This window comes from Protopterus annectens, chromosome 1.part2, assembly GCF_019279795.1.
Source record: "Protopterus annectens isolate FY-2018-M chromosome 1.part2, PAN1.0, whole genome shotgun sequence".
In the NCBI taxonomy this organism is placed as follows: domain Eukaryota; kingdom Metazoa; phylum Chordata; order Ceratodontiformes; family Protopteridae; genus Protopterus; species Protopterus annectens.
The window spans coordinates 1,108,035,831-1,108,058,215 of NC_056727.1; the positions used below are offsets into that span (position 1 = coordinate 1,108,035,831).

The following is a 22,385-nucleotide window of genomic DNA, read 5'->3' on the forward strand; positions in this document are numbered from 1 at the left end:
CTACTTTCACAGTGTGGGCTCTAACTGTGAGCCAATTTGCACCCACCTAATGATATAGGGGTTGATGCCTAGTTTGGTGAGTTTATCAATAATTCCTGAGTGAGGAATGGTATCAAAGGCCTTGGCCAGATTGAGGTAAGTTGTATGAACTGCCTTACCCTCATACACAGCTCTGGTGAAGACTCAAAGAAGTCAACCAGGTTGAGCAGGCATGATCTACCTTTCACAAAACCATATTGCGTGGGATCTAGAGTTTGGAGATTCCCTATATCCTTGTCAATTAGGTCCATGATAATGCTCTCCATAGCCTTACATATCAGACTCATAAGGCTAATGGGGCGATAATTTCCAGGGTCTGTAGTCACTCCTTTATGGAGAGGGATGACTGTAGCAGTGTGCCATTCGGTAGGGGCAAAGCCTAAAATGAGGCTGTGAGTGAACAGGGCACATAGATGTGGTGCCAGTCTACTTCGTAATTCATGTAGAACACAGCCAGGGATATTGCTGGGTCCCATGGAAGTGGTATTCGTGGCCTTGGATAATGCAGCTTTAACCTATGCTGCAGTAATGCTGGGTGCCTGGCATTCTTCCAGTATTGAATTGGTTCTTTAGGGGGGAAAGAGGGGTAAAGCTGGCACTGAATCTGTCAGCCAGTATGTTGGCAATATCTGTCGGCTCAGTATAGGAGATACCATTGTGCAATAACTCAGAGCAAATCTGGGTATTGTCATGGAAATTCTTGAAATAACTAAAGAAGACTTTGTGGTTGTTTTTAGTGTCTGCAGCAATTCTGTCTTCATAGCTGGTTTTGGAGGTTTTGATGAGGCTAATAAGGGAATCTTTCCAGTCTTGGGACTTCATCTCTTTTTGCAACAGTTTCTTCCTTCTGTTGTAGAGTTTATTAATGGCAGGGGACCACCATATTGGCTTCCTTTTTTTGGAGGAGGACATCTTGGTTCTGTTGGGTATGGCTAGTTCCACGCACTTCTGTACGTGTTTGTACAGTGCATTGGTGTATGATTCAGCAGTCATGGACCTATTTTCCATTGGCATGGATGCTGTGAAATTAGCCACTTCTGTTTTTAGGAGTCCAAAGTCAGCTTTGGAGAAGTTTTTCATTGTGGATACCATTGCGAGGGGGTGTGGGTGAGATGTGAATTTCCATGGTGATTAGTTTGCAGTCATACGTAACCAGCGAGGAATTGACTACTGGTATAGAGCAACAGTTGCCCATGTTAGTAATTACCAGGTCAAGGATGTTGCTTCCTCTAGTGGGGGTAAAAATGAGCTGGTCCAGGGCATTGGAATTGATGAATTCCAGGAAGCGTTGGGGTAGTGCATTGGCGCATGAGTATTTTTCCCAGTTGATCGAGGGGTAGTTGAAGTCACCTAGTAGGAGAGTGTTAGGTTGGATCTTAACAGTTTCACTCCACATTCCTAACCACCCTGGAGAGTCTTGGGACATGTCTGGGGGGCCTATAGCAGACTATGACCTGTATCACAGTCTTACCCAATGTTAGTTGTACCCGGAGTATCTGAGATGCGTTATGCTGAGATACTAGTCTGGAGGTGTGCATATCCTTTATAAATATGGAGACACCACGGCTTTCAGAGTTTCAGTCCATGTTCTGGGGCCGAAAGGTGTGGAATAATTTATAGCCTGGTAGCGCAGGAGTGCTTTCTGCTGTTTTAACCAGGTCGGCGAAATGTCGATGTTCTCCACTTTGAGAAGTGTTTCAAGTGAGTGCATCTTGAGATTTAGACTTCTAGCATTGAGCAGCATGACCCTTAGATTGCATTTATTTATAGCTGTTAAAGTGGTAACTTGGTCTTTGGAACACCACCTAAAAAAGGCACTAAAGGGGTGGCAAGAGCCTTAGCCAGCACCCGGAAACCCAGGGGTGACAGATGCAGGCCATCTCTGGCAAAGCATCGAGGTCTGTCAATCATGTCATCCGACGCAGACAGATACTGGATCCCCTTAGAATGACACCAGAAACTTAGCTAGTTTGTTGAAGTCTATCCATTTCTGTTTGTACTGTGGTATCATTTTGGGCGATGGTAGGATGCTGCACAGGGCTAGGTAACTAGCATCCTAGCTCTCTTCTTCCATTTACCAAACAGAGTATCAAAGAAATTTGTTTGCACATAGCCTGATTCTACTTTATGACTGTATCAAGATAACGATCAAGTCTAGTCTGGATTTTGCTCTAGTAACAGCAGTCAGATGGACATTTTACAGGTTCTTAGTGACCTCTCAGTAGCATTATTCTATACTGGCTCTCCATGAACTCCCTCCAGTATCTGATATGGTGAATTATGAAACCCTTCAAATTAAACACAAGAGCCTCATAAACACAACCAGCCTCGTTTATTTGCAAATAAAATTAAGTGCTTTCATCCAACAATTACAAGTACTTTTTCAGAACATTTATTGTACTCTAAACCACGATTTAAATACTAACAATCACATAACCATCAAAACTCCTTAAAAAATATTTGCAGGGACCAACTTAGTTTTACCATCTTTTTTTAAAAGGTGGTCTATTCAAAAAACAAACCAGTACACTAAAAAACAAATACAACACATTAAACTTCTATATCAATCCGAAATATATTTAAAAATACCATCCCCCCATATTAAAACATGATTATGAGGCTGGTTGTGCTCATGGGGCACTTGTGTTTAATTTGATGAGCATTTTGTTTGAAGTTGCCCTTTTGAGGTTTTGGTTCTTCAGTTAGGAAACCCTCCTGAACCATTTGTAGACTAAGGACCTACCTGTACTGTCTTAGTTTTCCTCTTGCTTTCTAGAATGTAATTGGCAGATTACAGCTGTGATAACTATTGAATCTCCTCAATCTGTGTGTATGGCATCCCTCAGGTTTATTTTGGGTCCTTTATTGTTCTCTGTGCATGCATTTCCATTAGAAGAACTCTAAGGTGGTGATGTCTTCAGTATCACTACTATGCTAATGATACCCAGCTTTATTTCTCTGAAGAAAAGAAACGCACTGTGAAGACACAGTAAACAACTGTAATGAATCCAAGCTTAGATGACTACTAACCCTCTAAAGCTTAATGCATCCAAGAAGTGGCCATGGTTATTTTAATTACTTTAAGGGATTCTAGCTGACCTACTTTAAAAACAACCATAATTAGTAGTGGTGATAAGAACAAATGAAAGGGTAAAATGATGAACCTAAGTGTGATGCTGGACAACAAGCTGAGAGGGACTGGGTTATCATCCATGGTCAAGCAATCACGCTGCCTATTAAGGAACATCATCTACATTAAATATCTTCGCTTCGCTGACACATAACCCTTCTGTGGCTGTTCATGCCCTTTTTTTCTTCCCATTTTAATTATTGCAACTTCCTGTACCCAAGGTTTCATGAAACAGAACTATGCATTCTGGTTACTTTCAGGTCGTTCTACTTAGTTTAGTTCCATGCAACTTGAACTGGACATCATTTTAGTCCTATATTATATTTAAGGCTCTACGTTTTTTTTTTGGGGGGGGGAGGGGTGTTGTCCCCCTGCCTGATGACCATTAGATCCCCTTTTGGTCAATAGGCCCACTTGCTCCCTACACACTAGGAAACAGCTGACCAAAAGGGGCTATCATTTAGGCAGCTATCGGGGCTTGTTAACGTGGTTAACTTTTTTTTTTTGCATTTTCTGGCCTAACTCAATTGCACATAGCTGGTAACTTGCCCATAGTTTGACAGGCAATGGGTGTTAGCAAAGGCATGTCACCCACTTCTGCTAGTGATGCAACCTCCTTAAAACAGTCCTGTTCCCCATGATGCCAGTGTTCCAGTAAGGTACCCTGTCTCCACCAGAATTCATCCATGGGAACATGCCTTTCAAGCATGTGTTCCCACACAGTCCCCATGGGAATAGGTGATTTGGCAAACAGAGGTCCCTCTTTCACACCCCAAAGCCAGCTCCAGCAAGTACCTGAGATGCAAATCAAACTTGGGCCCCCTGGCTCGTAAGCAGTGCTACATTCTTTTATGCCAATGAAGCAGACTAAGGTTCTAAAGCTGCTATATTTAACCCTAAAAAAATGGTACCCCTGCCCTATGTGTTCCTCCTCCATGGGCTTGCTGGATGTTCCAAGTGTATACCTGTAGGCGTGAGAGGTACTGTGGACTGACGAGCAGGTTATTGCTAGCATCCCTTATGAAGGGTGTATGATGACAACCATCTTTTTCTTTCTGTCTTTGCTTTGCAAACTTGATACAGTTTCTTTGTGCCACCCCTTGAGGCACTTTCCAGAAGCCAGTAGAGTGCATGTGATACCTTGTTCTTTTCTATTTCAGCTGTTCTCTTATCCTCTTTTTTAAGGTGCACTGAAGATGGAGAATTTGTCCACATGAATATTAGCCAACCAGTACTTCTTAGCCTGATCAGGCTTTTCTATCTCCACATTTTCCTGCATTCCTCCTTTCTTTTGATGACTTCCTGGACTTCTGCATTCCACCTCCAGCTTTCCTTATGCATCTTATTTCCATATCTGGCTCAACCTCGTATCTGCTCTACAGTCCTCACATACTATTTTGAGGTTCTGCTTTTGTTTTTTTTTTAGCTCCACTTACTTCCTCTTATTCCTGAGGTGGTAGAGCCCCGAGTATTTCTTTGAACTCTTATACTTTTTCTCCAGTCTTGGTCCACTGCCTAGTCTCTGTTGACGTTAGAGTTTCCCCTGACCACTGCTTGCATCTGCGTGGCAAACAGTGGTTTATGATGTGAACAGACTGTTTCACTGAAGATGACCTTGCAATCACTGACTCTACCCCAATGCTCTTTACTTACTTGGAAGTCTACCAGAGCTGCATATTGGCCACTTGTGTGTGTGTTTTTGTGACCGTCACTCTTGCAGAACCATGTGCTGGCCACCATCAAGCCATTTTCCATACTCAAGTTTAGAATGGCCTCTCTTTCTTTATTCCTGAAGCCCCACCCATGTGGATGCAGACAGTCCTCATATCTGGTTCTGTCTCTCTAGATATGTGCAGGCAGGTCCCACATTACCAACACCCAAATCATGTTTGTCTGCTTTATCTAACAGGTCCTGCAACTGCTTCCTGAATGCACTCTTTCCTCGCTATCAGAATCCTGCTGTGGGGCATAGGCTGAGATTAAGAATACAGCCTTTGTCCTTACACAGCAGTCTAAATGCCATTAGTCCATCTCTAATTGTGATGACATCTCTTTCTGACTTCACAAGTCCACAAGATATAGGCAGAGAGGAGAAATACTTCAAGCACCTTCTGAATAAAGAAAACTCCACAGAAAATGAACTACCCCATACAGGCTATGATGAAAAAAAGGGGAAGAGTCCACTCTAGTAGAACGAATGGCACTAAGGAAAATGAAGTCAGAAAAAGCAGCAGACTCAAATATGGTCAAAGCAGATAAGATCAAGATGTTAGGTGAGTTACAGGAGATATGGCTCCACAGGGTACTCATAGCAGTATAGAGAGAAAGTTGTATCTCAGACGACCGCAGAATAAGCATTCTAGTGCCAGTGTACAAGAACAAAGGAGACATTTACAACTGTGGGTACTAAAGTGGTATCAGACACTTGTCACACTGCATGAAAGTTTAAGAAAGAGTGATTGATAAACAAATACACAAAGTAGTAGAAAGTAAGATGGGAGATGAGTAGTTCAGATTCAGAGCCATACCTCAGAGTAAGGAATCTGGACAAAAGCCATAAAAAAGTGGTACAAATAGGACAATTTTGAAATATTTACTATAATATATCTTACAGGCTTGGAAAGTTGATAGAATAACAGGTTATGCATTAGCATGAACTTTCTGAAGGGTATTAAGTCTAAAACTCAAATGTCCGTCATTATTTTCTAACTTCAGTCTTTAATGATTTGACACTAATTTGTCAGACAGCCACAAGTTTATGAAAAACAAACCAAACATATAAGGCAAAAATCAGGACATTCTGGGGAAATCTGTACAGTTGAGAGGTATGTTCAGATAAGGATGCACTACAACCGACCTGATGTTTGAACTGAGACAGTTCAGATGAAGGTAGAGATGAGGAAAAAGTCAAACTGGGCATTCCTAGACTTGAAGAATGCACATGACAAGGTCTTACGATTTGAAATCCCCAAAACACTGGTAGAATTACTGCAGGTTATGTATAAGATCCCTATGACCAGTGTTCGGACTCTCAGAGGGGTTCCCAGTGGCAGTGGGTGTGCATTAAGGTTCAGCTCTAAGCCCACTGGTTTATACTGGTGATCAACTACATTTGTAAATGGGCTGAAGGGGATAGATCAACAAAGTTGCTGTATGCAGATGATGTAGCATTACAAAGCAGACACTGAACAAGAACTTCAACAATTGATAGCGGAATGGAATGCAAAACTGAAAGCACACTAGAAGAAACAGAGTATAGAAAAGGCAGTTGTAATGGCAGCAAATGGGGGAAAATCAGAAAAAGCTGTGAATTGAGACAGTGGGGAAATAATGGAAAAGGCTAACAGCTTCAAGTATCTGGAAGGGATGGCTGAGGAGAAGGGAAGTCTGAATGAGGAGGTCAAAGACTGAGTCAGATGTACTGCAGCTAAGTGGCACATGCATCAGAGGTAGTATGTGACAGACAAATGCCAAAGAAGCTAAAAAGTACAATGTACAAAACAGTGGTGCAATCAGTACTACTGTCTGGTACAGAAACCTTGGTAGTGAAGACAGAGCAGTTGAGGAAGCTAGAGGTAATGGAGATGAAGTGCCTGAGATGGGTGGATAGGGTGAACACAGAGACACAAAGAAATGTGAACATCAGAGTAGAAGACGAAGTAGCTCCAAATGCAGAGAAGATCAAAGAGGGCAGATTATAGTGGCTGGGGTACATGTGCAGAAAAAAGTAGACAATAAAATGAAGATGATTTGGGACACACAGGAAGAAGACAACAGGAAAATGATGGCATCCAACAAAGAGCTGGATGGATAGTGAGAGAGAAGACCTGAGAGAGTCAGGCATGATTGTCTAATATGGCACTGAATCGAGAGAAATGGCAACAGCTGATGTAGCACCAGACCCCATGCAAAAAATTGGAAAAGGGGGGGGGGTGATGATGATGATATGTCTACAGATATGAGATGCTCATTGCTTTGCCATCAGACACCATACCTTTGGAACCTCTATCTCACTGGTTGAGGGAGTCTCCCAACTTGGTCAGTTTCAAAAGGTCCCTGAAAACCCACCTTTTTAGTCTAGCATACAATGTATCTTGATTTATTTCATTCTAATTGTTGCGAATTTTGACAACATGCATTACAATTGTACTGATTTATTGTTATGGTGCTTTGTTAAATGCAACTTAATAAAACTGAAATGTGAGCTCTGGTATAAGAGGCCTCCCAGTAGACTCTCCTCTGGGTTATCAAACTCTCTTGGACTTTAGAGAAGGTGGTTCCTAGGAAGTACAGTCCATAGTCCCAAGCTGAAGCACTATTTTCCACTGCAGGACGCTGGTCAAGATAAAGCTTCAGCCATCTGACTGGAAGTGTAATGCTAAGATCTGAGAATGCACCCCCTTTCCCATCTCACAAGGTGGCCTTCAAGCACCTCATGGTTCCACCATCCAGTGGACAGGAAGATAAATACAGACTCAACCCCTTGCTAGCTGAAGAGGAATTGGTGACAAGCAGGGACCACAAGGCCACCAGGGAATTGCTCAGGCTTCCATAAGAATGTAAACAAGGTCTGCATTCCATATCATTAATCTTCTCATAGCACTTTAAGTGGGATAGAACAGTACAGGGGATCCTCCCAATGATGCTCATGCCAGACACACTCAACTGCCATCATTCTTTGAAACTTAAGATGGGTCTGGAGTTTCTTCCTCTTACATATCTGGGTGTCTGTACTGAGCTACTAATACTTTCAACGGTGGATGATGATATGCTTACGTCCCAAGCAGTACATCTAATGCCAGCGCATAACTTGACCCTATCTGGCATCAACTCAAACTTTCACAAGTTAAGTTTCTTAAGCATACACAGAAACTTTTCTATGATGAAAATAAGGACTAAAATTTGACCTGTACAAGCAGAAATAACCTAACAGAGGTTTGACATACTTTTTTAGTGAAACACGTCATGGCATGAACTGGTCGAGAACACTTGTGAAGGTAAACAGAAAAATATCCAGACTGAAGTTAACAATGAAGGATATCAAAACAACAGTAGCAACCAGGAAATAAAGACAGAACATCCAGTCTCCATTCAGTAGGCACAGAAGGATTGGTTGCAAACTGGCCATCCAAAACCTGGTTTAACTGACAAAAATGTCATCCTGAGGTCCTTTGTCCTTTTGAGGAATAAAACATCTGGAATAAACTCTAGACCCTTTCTGGCCTGGTAAGACCTCCTGGATGACTTTTTTTACTAGGTTGTATACCACTTTCTTAGTTGTTTCCTTTTGTCGATGTAGAAGGTCTGGCAGGATAAGGATAATGGTAAAAAAGGGAATTGTACAGCCTCTGGAAATTATTTCTTTAATTCATGTGGTCTGTGTGCTGGCCAGCCATGCAAGGAGGAGGATAATCAACCCAGCTGCCAACAGAGATGGACTGTCAGGCAAGTCCTCAGGGGTGTGGTTGAAGATTTCAAGGGAAGGGCCATGGAATTCCAGAATTTGAGGTTCACCTCTACCTCTAGGGTGGCTTCCACAGCCAAAACTCTTGTGGCCATGGGAGTTCCTATCATACCATTGATCACAGGGTTGATGCTGAAATTTGAGGGGCCATAACTTTTTCACTCCTTCCTGTTTCTAGCAAAGGACCACTGTGGAACCAAGAACTTCATAACAGAGGTCTTCCTATCAACTGTCTCTCACCTTTCACCTAAATCTCTTACTAATACAAGTCATACATGTGTAAAATATTTTTACTGCTTCAAATTCATTGTATTAAAATGTTAAACTTTTTTGTATTGTATATACACTTTTATCCTGTATCATTTACTGTACTGTTGATTTTTGTCTTGTTAATCTATGTGGAGCTTTTCTCCTCGGGCCTCTGCTGAAAAAGGGCTACTAAGCTCAGTCGGACTATCCCAGTCATCAAATAAAAAATAAATAAATAATAAATGCATTTTCCCTCATACCTACTCTTGAGCAATCTTTCACCTCTGGTCTACAAAGTGAGGGCTCACTAAATGGGGCATAAATAAAGGACACAATGGAGTTTTCTGCAAAACGTACAGTTGTGTATACATACCATAAATGCAGATGTTTGAGTGTATTCACTGTTGCAGTCATCACATTTGGCTTATCTGCTTGCAGTAGCCCTTAGTCGGCCTGATTATCAAAGTCTTGGGTCCTGCGTCGGTTGCGGTCTCATCTTCCATGACATCAGGTAGTCAGGGGTATAAAGCATGGAGCCAATGCCATTATATCAGTTTTACTTGCCCCATATGTCAGGTGCCCCCCATAATGGGAAGCAAATAAATAAATATATATATATATATATATATATACACACACACACACACACACACACACACACACACACACACACACACACACACACACACACACACAAGGTTATACCTCCAACAGAAAAGTAAATACACCAAAAAGCTTTTAAACATAGTAAGAGAGAGTAGAGGTATAGCCAAGGAAGTCAGGAAGCTGACGGGAGGGTAACCAGGACTGCAACAGTGAATACATTCGAACATCTACATTTATGGTAAGTGCACACAACTGTACTATGTTCTTCATGTTTCACTGTTGCAGTCATCACATTTAGGTAGATTCCCAAAGCTAAGGATGGGAGGAGGAATTTAGATAGCATTAGGACCAGCTGTAAGGCCCTGCAAGACAGCAGTGGCAAAGCCAGCTCTGGATTTAGAGAAAATTGGCAAATGGTAATGCTTGGTGAAAGTATGTACAGAACTCCAGGTAGCAGCTTCTAGGATGTCTCTGGTAGGGACACCTCTAAGAAAGGCTGTAGAGGTAGATGCAGCCCTGGTTGAATGGGGTCTAATCCCCTGTGGAATAGGTTTTTCATGGTGCTTATAACAGAAATGAATGCAATGGCCTATCCATTTTGAAATGGTTTGCTTTGAAATAGCCTTCCCCTCTGCCCCTGCAGCAAATGTCACCAGTAGTTGTTCAGATTTCCTTTGAGGTTTAGTCCTGTCCAAGTAAAATCTAAGTTGTTTGTGCACATCTAAGAAATGCAGTATCCGTTCTCCTTTGTTCTGTGGATTAGAAAAGAAGGTTGGCAAATGAATGGCCTGATTAAGAGCCACACTGGATACCACCTTGGGCATGAAAGAGAGATTGGTTCTGAGGGACACCCTGTCCAGATGAAAAATGATGAAAGGCTCCACTGCCATAAGGGCCTGTAATTCAGATACCCTTCTTGCTTAAGTGACTGCTAAAAGGAAAGCTGTTTTCCAAGAAAGGAATTTTAACCCTGCAGTTGCAGCTGGCTCAAAAGGGGAAAGAGTGAGTTTTTCCAATACAAAATTAAGGTCCCAGGCTGGAGTTGAGGCTCTCCTGGGTGGTCTTACATTTTTGGCTCCACTGAGGAACTGCTTGAGCAATGGGTGAGAAAAGAGGGGTTGTTCTGTGTTGTAATGAGCTGAAATGGCTGAGGTGTGAATTTTGATGAAGGAAAAGGAAAGGCCCTTGTGAAGCACCTCAGTTAAGTATTGAAGAATCTGAAGTAAAATGGGTGCTGCTGTGGACATACCTTGAGTTTGATTCCAGGCACAGAATCTTTTCCATTTTTCAGCAAAAGATTTTCTAGTACTAGGCCTCCTTGCCTCCAAAATGACATCCAACACTTGTTTACTGAGGGATGGCAACAGAGAGATTAGGTAATTAGCCAGGCTGCCAGATTCAGGGTTTGAAGCTAGGGGTGCAGAATCTGGCTCTCCTGCTGAGACAGCAGGATAGGGGTCTGAGGTAGGTGCCATGGGGCCAGCTGCGACACAATGCGCAAGAGGGGGTACCAGTGTTGGCATGGTCAGTCTGGTGCAATCAGTATCATCCTTGGCTTGTCCTGTTTGATCTTTAGTAGCACTTTGGAGAGGAGAGGCAGATGAGGAAAAGCATAAACTGATACATTTTTCCAGCTGAAGGACACAGCATCCACTTTCCAAGCTTGTTTGTGGGGAGTCCTTGTGCAGAATTTGTCCAACTGACAGTTCTGGGGAGGGGGGGGGGGGCAAACAGGTCTATATCCGGGATCCCCTATTTGTTGATCAACATGTTGAAAATCTTTGGTTCCAGTTTCCACTCATGTGGGTCCATGAGATTTCTGCTTAGTTCATCTGCCAGTGTATTTCGTTTTCCTGGCAGGAATTGAGCCTGTAGATGCACTTGGTAGCTCAAGGCTGTGTTCCACAGAGCCATGGCTAGTCTGCAGAGGGGGTAAGAATGGGTACCCCCCTGCTTGTTTATGTACCACATAACAGTGGTGTTGTCCGTCTTTACCATTAACTGTCCTGGAAGAATGTGGTCCTTGAAGGCTGTCAGAGCATTCTGTATAGCTAACATTTCTTTTTGATTAATATGCAGGTGCATTTGACTTCGGTTCCATTTGCACTGAATGCACTTCCCTGCCATGTGAGCCCCCCATGCATAGTCTGATGTGTCTGTTAGAGTTTGGGTGGCAGGGAGTAGACTGAATGGTAGTCCCTTGTTTTGGTGGCAGGCCTCTTCCCACCAAAGGAATTCTAACCGTAGGCAAGGTATGATAGGAATCATTGCTTCTAGATCCTGAGAATGTTGACACCATAGGCTTTTTAGATACCATTGTAGTTTCCTCATATGCAGTCTTGCACATGGAATTAGTAGAATGCATGAGGCCATGAACCCCAAGGCTTGCAGTATTTGCCTTGCAGATAGCAGGGTTTTTGTCACCACTAGTTTGAAGCAAGTTGTCAAATGAATCTGTTTCTCTGGTGTGAGGAAAGCCATCTGGGAAGTTGTGTTCAAGCTTGCTCCCGGGAATATAATTTGTTGACAGGGTACCAGATGTGATTTATTTTCATTTATGGTACGCCCCAGACAAGTTAGCACATTTTGTACAAATGCCAGGTGATTCAGAAGTATGTCCTGGCTTTCTGCCTGAATTAGACAATCATCCAGGTATGGGTATATTTGAATATTTCTTTGCCTGCAAAAAGCAATGACTGGAGCTAAGCAATTTGTGAATACCCTGGGCAAAGTAGATAAGCCAAAGGGCAGTGCAGAGAACTGATAGTGCATGCAGCCTCCTTTGAAGCGTAGGTATTTTCTGCAAGATTCCCTGATTGGGATGTGCAGGTAGGCTTCCTTTAAATCCAGTATTGCCAACCAGGCATCTTTGCCTATCATGGGAAGCAACTGGTGAAGAGTTAGCATCTTGAATTTTGGAATCACCAAAAAGGTGTTTAGGATAGAGAGGTCCAGGATAGGACGCCATGAGTTGTCTTTTCTGGGTACCAGGAAAAGTCTTGAGTAGAAACCTTGTCCCTTTTCCTCTTCTGGTACAGTCTGATTAGCCTTTAATCTTAAGAGAGAGAGTACTTGCTTTTGAGCCTCTGCCCACTGATTTGGGGGTAGATCTGGCCAACCGTTCGGGGTTGGTAGCGTGTGGAAGTGAAATCTGTATCCTTGGGAAACTATGTTTAAAACCCATTTATCCTGGGTAATGAGTTCCCAGTTTTTTGCTTGCAGAGCAATGTTTCCCCGTAAAGGAGCAGTCAGTTGAGAAGTACTTGGAAGTTTTAAAGTTAAAGTCACTGAGACAGTATACCATAGGGGGGGTGGGGGAGTCTTACTACTCCCTGATTTGAAAGTGGGAGCCCCCCACTGCTTAGTTCTGTGCGTACCCTGGGACTGAAGCCTGGGTGTTCTGCTGGTTCTGGATTTGAACTGAGAAGGCCTGGAAGAGGCAGGAAAGGACCAATTTTTTGAGGGCCAATGCCTACTAAATCTAGGAGGCTACACTTGTAAGAAATCTTTAACATTTTGCATAGATTTAACTTTTTCCTCCATCTTTTTAAGAACTTCTGCTTTGTCGCCAAACAGATGGTCCTGATTTCAGGGAGCATCCAGCAATTTAGTTTTAACATGATCTGGCAAGGATTGCTCCTTAAGCCAAGCATGCCTTCTAAGTACAGACCCGGTGACAGCAGCCCTGCAAGATGCCTCTAATGAATCAAAACCACATTGCAAAGTATGTTTTCCAACCTATTCAGCAGAATGCATTAAATCCTGTAAATCTTTATTCTCAACACAATCAGGAATCAACATCATTTTCTGTTTAAGCAATCCAATAATATGCTGCTGATACTTTAACATATGAAACTGGCAATTTAAGGCCCTGATGGCCAAGGTTGCAGAGGTGTATACCTTCCTACCCCATCTATCCAGGGCTCTGGAATCTCTATCAGAGGGGGTAGGATTTTTGGCAGTAGTAGCCTTAAAGCCCTTGGGTCCCTGTGAAATGGTCTCAGGGTCCGCAGTAGGATTTTTAAAAAGGAATTTATGAGAATCAGGAACTCTAATATATATCAGGTTTTCTGGGAGCAGGAGGGAAAGAGTCAGGGGCCAAGCTAGATTCCAAAAAGGCATCATCAACAATGTCCAGCACAGGAGGGATAGCTAAAGGCCTGTGTTGGGGCAGAAGTAAGAAATCTCTAAGCCTCTTTTTAGAATCAGAGTAATCCTGACTTTCCCAGTGAAAATGTTCCCTACAAGTATGCAAGGTTTCACCAAAAGAAAAATCCTCTGGGGTGAAGCAGAGGGAACAGAGTCCTCTGCATCAGAATCCTCATAGGTAGATAAGGGTAAATCCTGGTCATCAGAGGAGACAGAAAATTCAGAATTCTGGTCAGAAGAATCATAAGCAAATTCAGTCCTAGGTCTCTTAGAGGGGGAAGGTTGGCTTCCCCTGATTAAAGTAATAAGGTCTTTAGCCATTCTTATCATTTGTTTTTTAGGCATAGAGGCCTGACCATGCAGTCTGGGCGTCGGTTTCCTAGGCATGGTTTGAGTTTTAGGCCTAGAAGAAGAAGATGGTGTCAGTTTAATATGTAATTTAGTAGGCCTGAAAACACTCTCAGAAGCCGGTGCCTGCATAGCAGCTTCGGACCCATCCAAGGTAGAGACATCCGCATGTTCTGCAGTTGAAGCATCTCGCAGCATACCGGACTCCGAATGGGTCTCAGTAGAGACCTGCAAATCTGAAGTAGCGGATATCAGGGGCTGTGAAAGCGCCTCACTGAGTACTGGCAAACTGGCGACTAGCTTAGGAGAAGCGTTGTTGGCAGCTTTGGACCTAGACGGCGGCCTGTCTCTGTCTGTATCTTTGCATTTTTTCAGAATGTCGGTAGTCGGGTGGCTTACCGAAGACATATCTGAATAATTGAACAGAGTACCAAAATATTTAGAAGCGAAAATGTACGGACGACAAACAGTTTATGGTTTAAATAAGGCAAACAATCGACAGCGAGGTACGCCCTGGTTAGGGCATAGGCAAGGAATACAGTATGAATGAAAATCTTTATGAGGTATTTGCTTTCCACAAGAAATACAATTATTGACTTTTACTGACATCGGTTAGAGCACGAAAAAGTTTCCCCAACAGGGTACTTAGCTTTAGTTGAAGACTTCGGTTCTGAAACTCGTAAATTTCAGGAGTCGTCCGACCGGCACTTGCGAACTGCTTCTGCTTCGGGCACTGCACGTCAAGAAAGACTGATGTAATGGCACTGGCTGCATGCTTTATACCCTCGACTAACTGACGTCATGGAAGATGAGACGGCAACCGACAAAGGACCCAAGACTTTGATAATCAGGCCGACTGAGGGCTACTGCAAGCAGATAACCCAAATGTGATGATTGCAACAGTGAAACATGAAGAACATCCACACAATCCAAGACAAGGTTGCAATCTCGTGATGGTGCCTGTCCTGTCATATATCAGCCTCAGAGACAGTGAGGTAACTCTTTGTATTGTTGCAATCTGTGATTCTACTCTGTGATGTAGATCATTGTAAAGCAACTTCTTCATTGTGACAAAGGCCTTCTCAGCCAGATCACACATCATTGGGTCATATGCACCAGACAATTCAGTGATCATATAGCAAAAAAACTCGATACAAAGGCATGCTACCCCATTATGCACAACTGCCTCAGAATACTTATCTGGAGGATGGCTTACTGGTCTCTTCTTGGGCAGCAAGCAACAGTATAAAATCTGCAACAGGGGCCTTACTCAAATGAGAGGCATCTTTGGGAGGCAGGAGGATCTTGTCTGCTTTCCTCAGAATAGGCTCTGCTACATCAGATTCTCACCAAGCCCTCTGCACAACTTGCTCATCATGTAATCTGGGCGGGGGGGATCAGCCAAAGTGTAGGGGTAAGACTGAAAGACCTCCTGGAGGATCCCTTCCTCAGGGAAGGGGGTTGAATGGGCCAAAACTCCTTCTGCCTCAATACCAAGATCTCTCTTGAATATGGGGTCATAGAGTGGGGGTTTTATGAGAGTTCACCTCTTTATCAAGATCAATAGCCAGGGTGGAAGACTCTGATGGAGAGTCAAGATGTCTCCTCTTATACCTCCTGCTTTTTAGAATACCCTTGGTGGGACTCATTCAAGTGTTCAGAAGTGGACTCTCCTAGATGGGCAGACTATAAAGAGACTTTTCAGTAATGTTCCTTCTTCAGACACTGATGTGAAGTCCAATGTGTCAAATAAAGAGGTGTTATGGGGTGTAAATGAAAGGAAGAAGCCTACCAGGGAACTTCCAATCTAGACAGCTGTCTTACAAATGCTGTCAGTAAGCTAGGACCCAAAGATGCAGCAGTTGGTGCCTGGACCGCAGGTACCATGACCAGAGACAAACTCCCAGAGTTTGAAGCTGAGGTCAAGTGGCAGATACAGCTTACCAAGGAAGAAGCTAATTCTAGAGCTGATGATGGTTCTGGCACAAAAGGCTTGCATGCTAATGACAATGCATGGTGGGGACTGCTTCCAACTCAGGACAGAAGTGTCATGCCCAAGTGTCTTTAACAGAGTCAGCGGTGAGGGCAACAGAATCAATGCATCACCACCAAAGGAATAATTCCTGACAATACCAAAGTTGAAAGCAGTGGGACCACAATCATCTCTTACTTACCTGGTACCACAAGAGGGCATCAGGTAGAAGCATATGAGGTGAAGGGAACAAGCTTTTCTATAGCTGCCCTGGAAATGGCGGGGAAGAGAAGACACCAAGTTCTAGCTAGGCTTTGTGAAAACACTCATCATCTGGTCCTAATACATACATACAGGGGAATTGTGAATCAACCTAGTTGAACTGGTAGACATGGCTGAAAAATTCTGACTCTCCAGATACCTAGATACTTACTGCTCCGAGGAGAATGTACCAAGTCTTCTCCTGGGGGTAGGCTCATGCCAACCAAAACTTCAGCAGCAACTCCTGCTGGAGAAACCTGAAATTCCAGAAGAGGTATAGAAGTTTAACTAGAGAGAAGTCCCCCCTAGAAATCAGGAGATGGAGGCTTTGCCAGAGTCTTTCACTTTATCTTCTTCTGGGTGCCTCTTCTCCTTCATTTTTGTTTCCTCTTTGCCCTCTCCCTTCTGTCCCTGAACTGGAAAATCCATGTGAAAACTAATTATTTCTTCCATTAGCAAGCAGTACCCAAAATGCCACAAATCTCACACTTTACATTAAGATAATCCACTGTCTAGCACACAACACACAGGCTGTATGCACCCTGAGGGGATCTTGTATCTGCATTTCAAGCACTTGCAGAAACCCAGTGTTTATCTTTCCTGAAAAAGCAATGACAGTTCTCAGTTAACACTAATACAACAGCTAACAATTGCATGACACAACCTAGTAACTAGATTGTAATAGTAACTACAAATTGTAGTTACTATAGCCGGCCTTAGGCATAGGCCAACTAGGCGGCCGCCTAGGGCGCCGCTCTAGCAGTGGCAACTTTCCAGTATTTATTTAATGTAGTTAGACCAGGATGGGGGCACCGGGTGGTGTAGTGGGGGGTGCCGTGGAGCCCTTTTGCCTAGGGCACCAGTTGACCTAAGGCTGCTACAATCCTCAGCTAACTAAAACAACCATACCATCCAACACAAAACTGTGATGACACTGCAAGAACAGAAAAGAGAAAAAGTGCCTGGTAACCCCCTTCATGAAGTAAAACAAAACTGAGGGAAAAGGAAATTCAGCAGCCTGGTTACACTAAGGAGAAGTGAAGGGTGACAGAGGAACATTCAGAACAAAACAACTTTGCTCACTAACTAGAGGTAATACAATGAAAACATTTTAAGAAAGATAAAGAGTACTTATTAAAATAAAACACTTTTTTCAAAAGAACAAGAAAGCTCAAGCATGAAATCACCATCTGGAAGCTAAAATTAGCAAATGAGAGCTGAAAATGTGAAGGGTGACAAATATTACAGGACTGAGGGGAGGAGCTTGAGCTACAGAAAACATGTCACCAATATTGTACCTACTGAGACAATCAGTACTGCCTGCTGTAGTGAACAGAATGGATCATGTAAGACAATCACACATTTCATATTATACAATAATGGGTCACTGTTATTCAAAAATGATTGGACAGCCAAACAAGCGTGCTTGTTATAAATCGAGCATATACCCACAGAAAAAAGTCTAGTGGCTCAAGTACCATTGAGTGGTCGGAGTTTTCTATCGGCATACGCTTACTTGCCAAGAACAGATCCATCAAATTACTTAAACAAGAATTTCTGTCCACTGACAGCACAATGCAAGAAACATCAGGTACATTCTTTGAAAATAAATAATCAGACACATTCCTGATTTTCCTTGTATTTAAGCCCGGTCTCTGGTAAAATCTCAGATAAAAAAAAAAAGAAAGCAGCAATGGAGATTCTCTCTTCTCTGTTGGTTCTGCTGGACTGGAATGCAAGTACCATATGCACGTGCAGTAAATCAACAAACTAGGAAGAACATGAAAGAACACTGCAGTGCCGTTATACAAAGGTATTATTTAAGAAAGGTAAGCAATTAATAAGCAATAATCCACTCCTGGGCGTGGGCATATCAGGATTTACCAACGGTTGGTTTCTTTGATCACTCTGGCTTTTCCCTCAGGATCAAACCACACCATCTGTGGGTAAGTTCTGATAAATCCACACCCAGTTGTGGATTATTGCTTAGTAATCCAAAATACACATTTTAAATAAATAGTTTCACTCAGCAGAGATTCAGCAGAAATGGAGTACCTTAAACAGCCTCTGGCCTTCAAACATTTTGCATTAGACAAACATTTATGATTTTAAGACTGTTTAGAAAGCTTTCAAGTTACAGAACAGTAAAAGATGGTACATGTAACTAAATATGGAACTACAGCAGAATGAAATAATATACCTATAAAATTCACCCGCTTCAAGATAAAAGACATCACCTGGAGATCTTTTGTTACTTAATATAAATCAAAGTTTTTTAACACATACAGACTTCAATTACCATTCCACTCGCTTCAAATTCCCTGGCATAGTACACTCTATAAACTGAAGAAAAACTATAGATACTTTGCGAATTTAATCAGTGAAACAATCATCAAGAGAGATTACAGTTGCCTAAGCTGCCAGACAGGAAACCTGATAGAAAAATGTAACCCAAATAAACAGGCCAGTAGAAGACCAAAGTTTCATTCAAGCTACCCATCTACTGCACATTTAACTCATTCCACATCCTAAAATAAAATAAAGTAAAATCACCGGAACCACGATATCCGCATTGGTACATTTATTAAAACGCAAGTAAAACTTTCACTCTCAGGTTTCATCAAGCATATGTAAAAGAACAACAGTGACAGTTTAAATAGCTAAAAACAAGTCACATGATACAGAAAAACAATTAAATTAAGTTGAATGCAGGAACAAAGCTCACACCTCGAAAACTAACCAAACGAGACAATGCACTTAGTAAAAAAAATAAAATGAAATAATAAACAAAAAACTTGGTTAGACATGGCAGAATAAAAACCAGAATAATTCATGGTGTAACTAACCGCTTCATCAGAGTGCTAAAACACTAAAAGTCAACTAATTTTAAATACATAGTCAGCCAATAAAATTCAATCAATTATTACTAACAGCTTCTTAAAAACACAGTGTGCACACAATGAAATGATCACAGATAAAACAAGTAATAGCAAAGCACAGAGATAAAAAACAGCTACACACTAGTAGCATACAAAAATGTTTCAATGTTGTAGTGGTCTTGCTTTTAGAAAAGGTTTAAGCAAAACTTTGCTATTTAAACCTGGACATTTGTCTGCATTAAACAGCAGTATCAATTTTTGTTCCTTGCCTTTAAGTTTTTTGTGCTAGAAGTGTTAGAAGGGCGGCTTAGAGCTGGTGATCTTAAAAATAATACTGAAGCAGCGGAACAAAAATGGATACTGCTGTTTCATGCAGACAAATTTCCAGGTTTAAATAGCAAAGTTTTGCTTAAACCTTTTCTAAAAGCCAGACCACTACAACATTGAAACATTTTTGTATGCTACTACTGTGTAGTTGTTTTTTTATCTTTGTGCTTTGCTATTACTTGTTTTATCTGTGGTCATTTCATTGTGTGCACACTGTGTTTTTAAGAAACGGTTAGTAATAATTGATTGAATTTTACTGGCTATGTATTTAAAATGAGTTGACTTTTAGTGTTTTAGCAGTCTGGTGAAGTGCTTAGTTAGACCGTGAAAGTGCTTACTACAAATAAAATATTTTGTTTTTTATTCTGCCACATCTAACAGTTTTTCTTATTTTTCAATTAAATTAAGTTAATGCACTTGCATATGCAGTTCTCTCAAGTATGCTTTTAAAGTTACAGTGCCATTAAGTCCTAGTGTTTTATGTGCTCTTAAACGTAGTATTCATTTTATCTCCTTTTGTTCAGTTAAATGTTTAATATTGCCTCCTTCTAATGGTTCAATAATTGTTTGTAAGATCATAAATTTAAAATTATGAGTGTCATCTGTATCTGCTATATACTTACTTAGTGCATTAGTAATAAATCTTTTATATATATCTGAAAGATGATTACCTATTTTTTCTTTAAACTTCCTGTTAGTCATTCCTATATAATATGTCTGGCATACATTACATTTAGCCATATATATAATATTTTGTGTTACAGTTGCTTTATGCCTTTAATAATATTTTCTGCTAACAGGATGTATAAAAGATTTATCAGTATACATCACACACATGCAATAAACACAATTATTACATTTATAAGTGCCTTTTTGTAGCATAGTCTGTTATTTAAGTCTACATTTGTCTTGTGTGCAAAGGTTTATCACTAATTACTTCTTTTAATTTGGGTATTTTTCACAAGATAGGCCAGTACTTATTTATGATGGCCTTAACTGATTTTGTATTCTTACTGTAAATGACCATGCATTCTTTCATATGAATATGTGGGGTAACATTAGATTGCACATCTTTTTTGGAAAAATTTGGTTTGGCTTCCATCTGTCGACCTTTAATAAATCTGCTTCTTATTTTGAGAACTCTACTTTTATATCCATTTGCTATAAAATCGTGCCCTATATTACTAGGTTGTTGATGCATATTCTCATCATTTCACATCCTCCATGCATCCCATGACTCGGAGCCTGTATTTACTTACATCACATCCTCTAAGACAGTATACAATACGAGTCCCATCACCCGCACTGAAAAAAATTTATTTCTGAAGTCACACTAAAATCTTCTAACTTTCAGCTGCCACCTACATCCAGAGTTGCCAGATTATTTCTAAAGGGACAGGTAGGGAACAAGGGACCAAAAAAAAAAGCACCCACTTTGAGATTTATGATTGGCCCTATGCCGCTATACGAGCTAATCAAAAATTACAAAGTGGACGCTGTTTCACCGAGATTTTAAATGGCAGTGCAGGACTTTGGATTGGGCTGCTGATCTCAGAAGAATCCTGTTCAAATAGGGATGTCAGGCAACCCTGCCTAGATCCCACTTTATCTTTCAATCCTAAATTGCCCATGTTAAGTTCATGTCTTGCCTTCCCACTTCCTACTTTTCTCAGAAGTATGCATACTCAGTTTTCTCCAACCATCCATATGCCAATTTATTCCTACATTGATTTATTTAAAAGTTGTGCCACACACACTCCACTAACAGACTACCCCTTTACTTCAAGTCCACCCCTCATTTAACAGGAAGCAGAAAAAAGAAGACTGCTGATCACTTACTATTTTGGCTATCGTCGTCGTCATCATCATCATCATCATCATCTCTATAAAGTATGGGTCCCTCAGAATCACTATCACTCATTTCTTCTTCTTCCTCCTCCTCCCCATGTGTTGCTTCAGGGATAACAGATACAGATGGGATATCCCCAATGTAAACATGATTAGGGTATAATGGTTCCATCTCCTCCTCTTCTTCCTCCTCCTCTTCCTCATCATCAGGACTGTATAGAAAAAAATTAAGAAGTTAGTTTTTTTTTCCAATTTGTAAAGTATTTTCTGCCATTAAAAATATGTGTTGTACATTTCTATGTATAAACAAAAGGCATCTAAATGGACAGAACTTTTTTATAACACAATTTCTATGAATTGCATTATATGGAGAATTTCAAGCAGGAATTAGAAAGTACAGTTGTATACCTACCATAAATGTAGATGTTCGAGTGTATTCACTGTTGCAGTCATTACACTTGGGTTATCTTGCTGGCAGGCTAGCCGCAGTTGGCCTGAATTCCAAAGTCCTGGTCCGGCGTCGGTTGATGTCGCCTCTTCCCTGACGTCAGTACACCAGGGGTATACAAGATGCAGCTGACGCCATTTTCTTCAGTTTTTCTTGCCCCAGATGTCAGGTGCCCCCAAAAAGGGTATGCTAAAAACATTGCTTATAAAGAGCATGCACTAAAATAAACAATACCTTCATCTACAAGCAAATACACCACATAGGTTGTATAGAATAGAGAAGTACAGATAAGTCCCAGCAAAGAAAGGGGGATGGTGGGTGGGTAACCTGGACTGCAACAGTGAATACACTCGAGCATCTACATTTATGGTAGGTACACAACTGTACTATGTTCATCGTGTTTCACTGTTGCAGTCATTACACTTGGGTTGAATCCCAAAGCTGAGGTTGGGCGGCTGGGTCTAAATAGAATTAGGAGTGACTATGAGGCCCTGCAGAACTGCAGTGGCAAAGCCTGCTCTGGATTTAGAATAAAGAGGTAAGTGGCAGTGCTTGGTAAACGTGGCACTTAACTCCAAGTTGCAGCCTACAACATTTCCTCGGTTGGTACTCCTCTGAGAAAGGCTGCTAATGTGGCTGCTGCCCTGGTCGAATGTGGCCTAATG

The 22,385-nt window shown here is 41.6% G+C and overlaps 1 protein-coding gene across 4 annotated transcripts in view; it reads right to left on the reverse strand.

The window, feature by feature from the left end:
• Nucleotides 1-22,385, reverse strand: part of LOC122792248 (phosphatase and actin regulator 4-like) — a 2,537,344-nt gene that overhangs the window by 404,112 nt on the left and 2,110,847 nt on the right. For all 4 annotated transcript variants that reach the window (XM_044059998.1, XM_044059995.1, XM_044059996.1 and 1 more), the window contains one exon: nucleotides 21,264-21,484. In XM_044059998.1, the coding sequence (XP_043915933.1) occupies nucleotides 21,264-21,484 (221 nt within the window). The remainder of the gene's footprint in view (nucleotides 1-21,263; nucleotides 21,485-22,385) is intronic.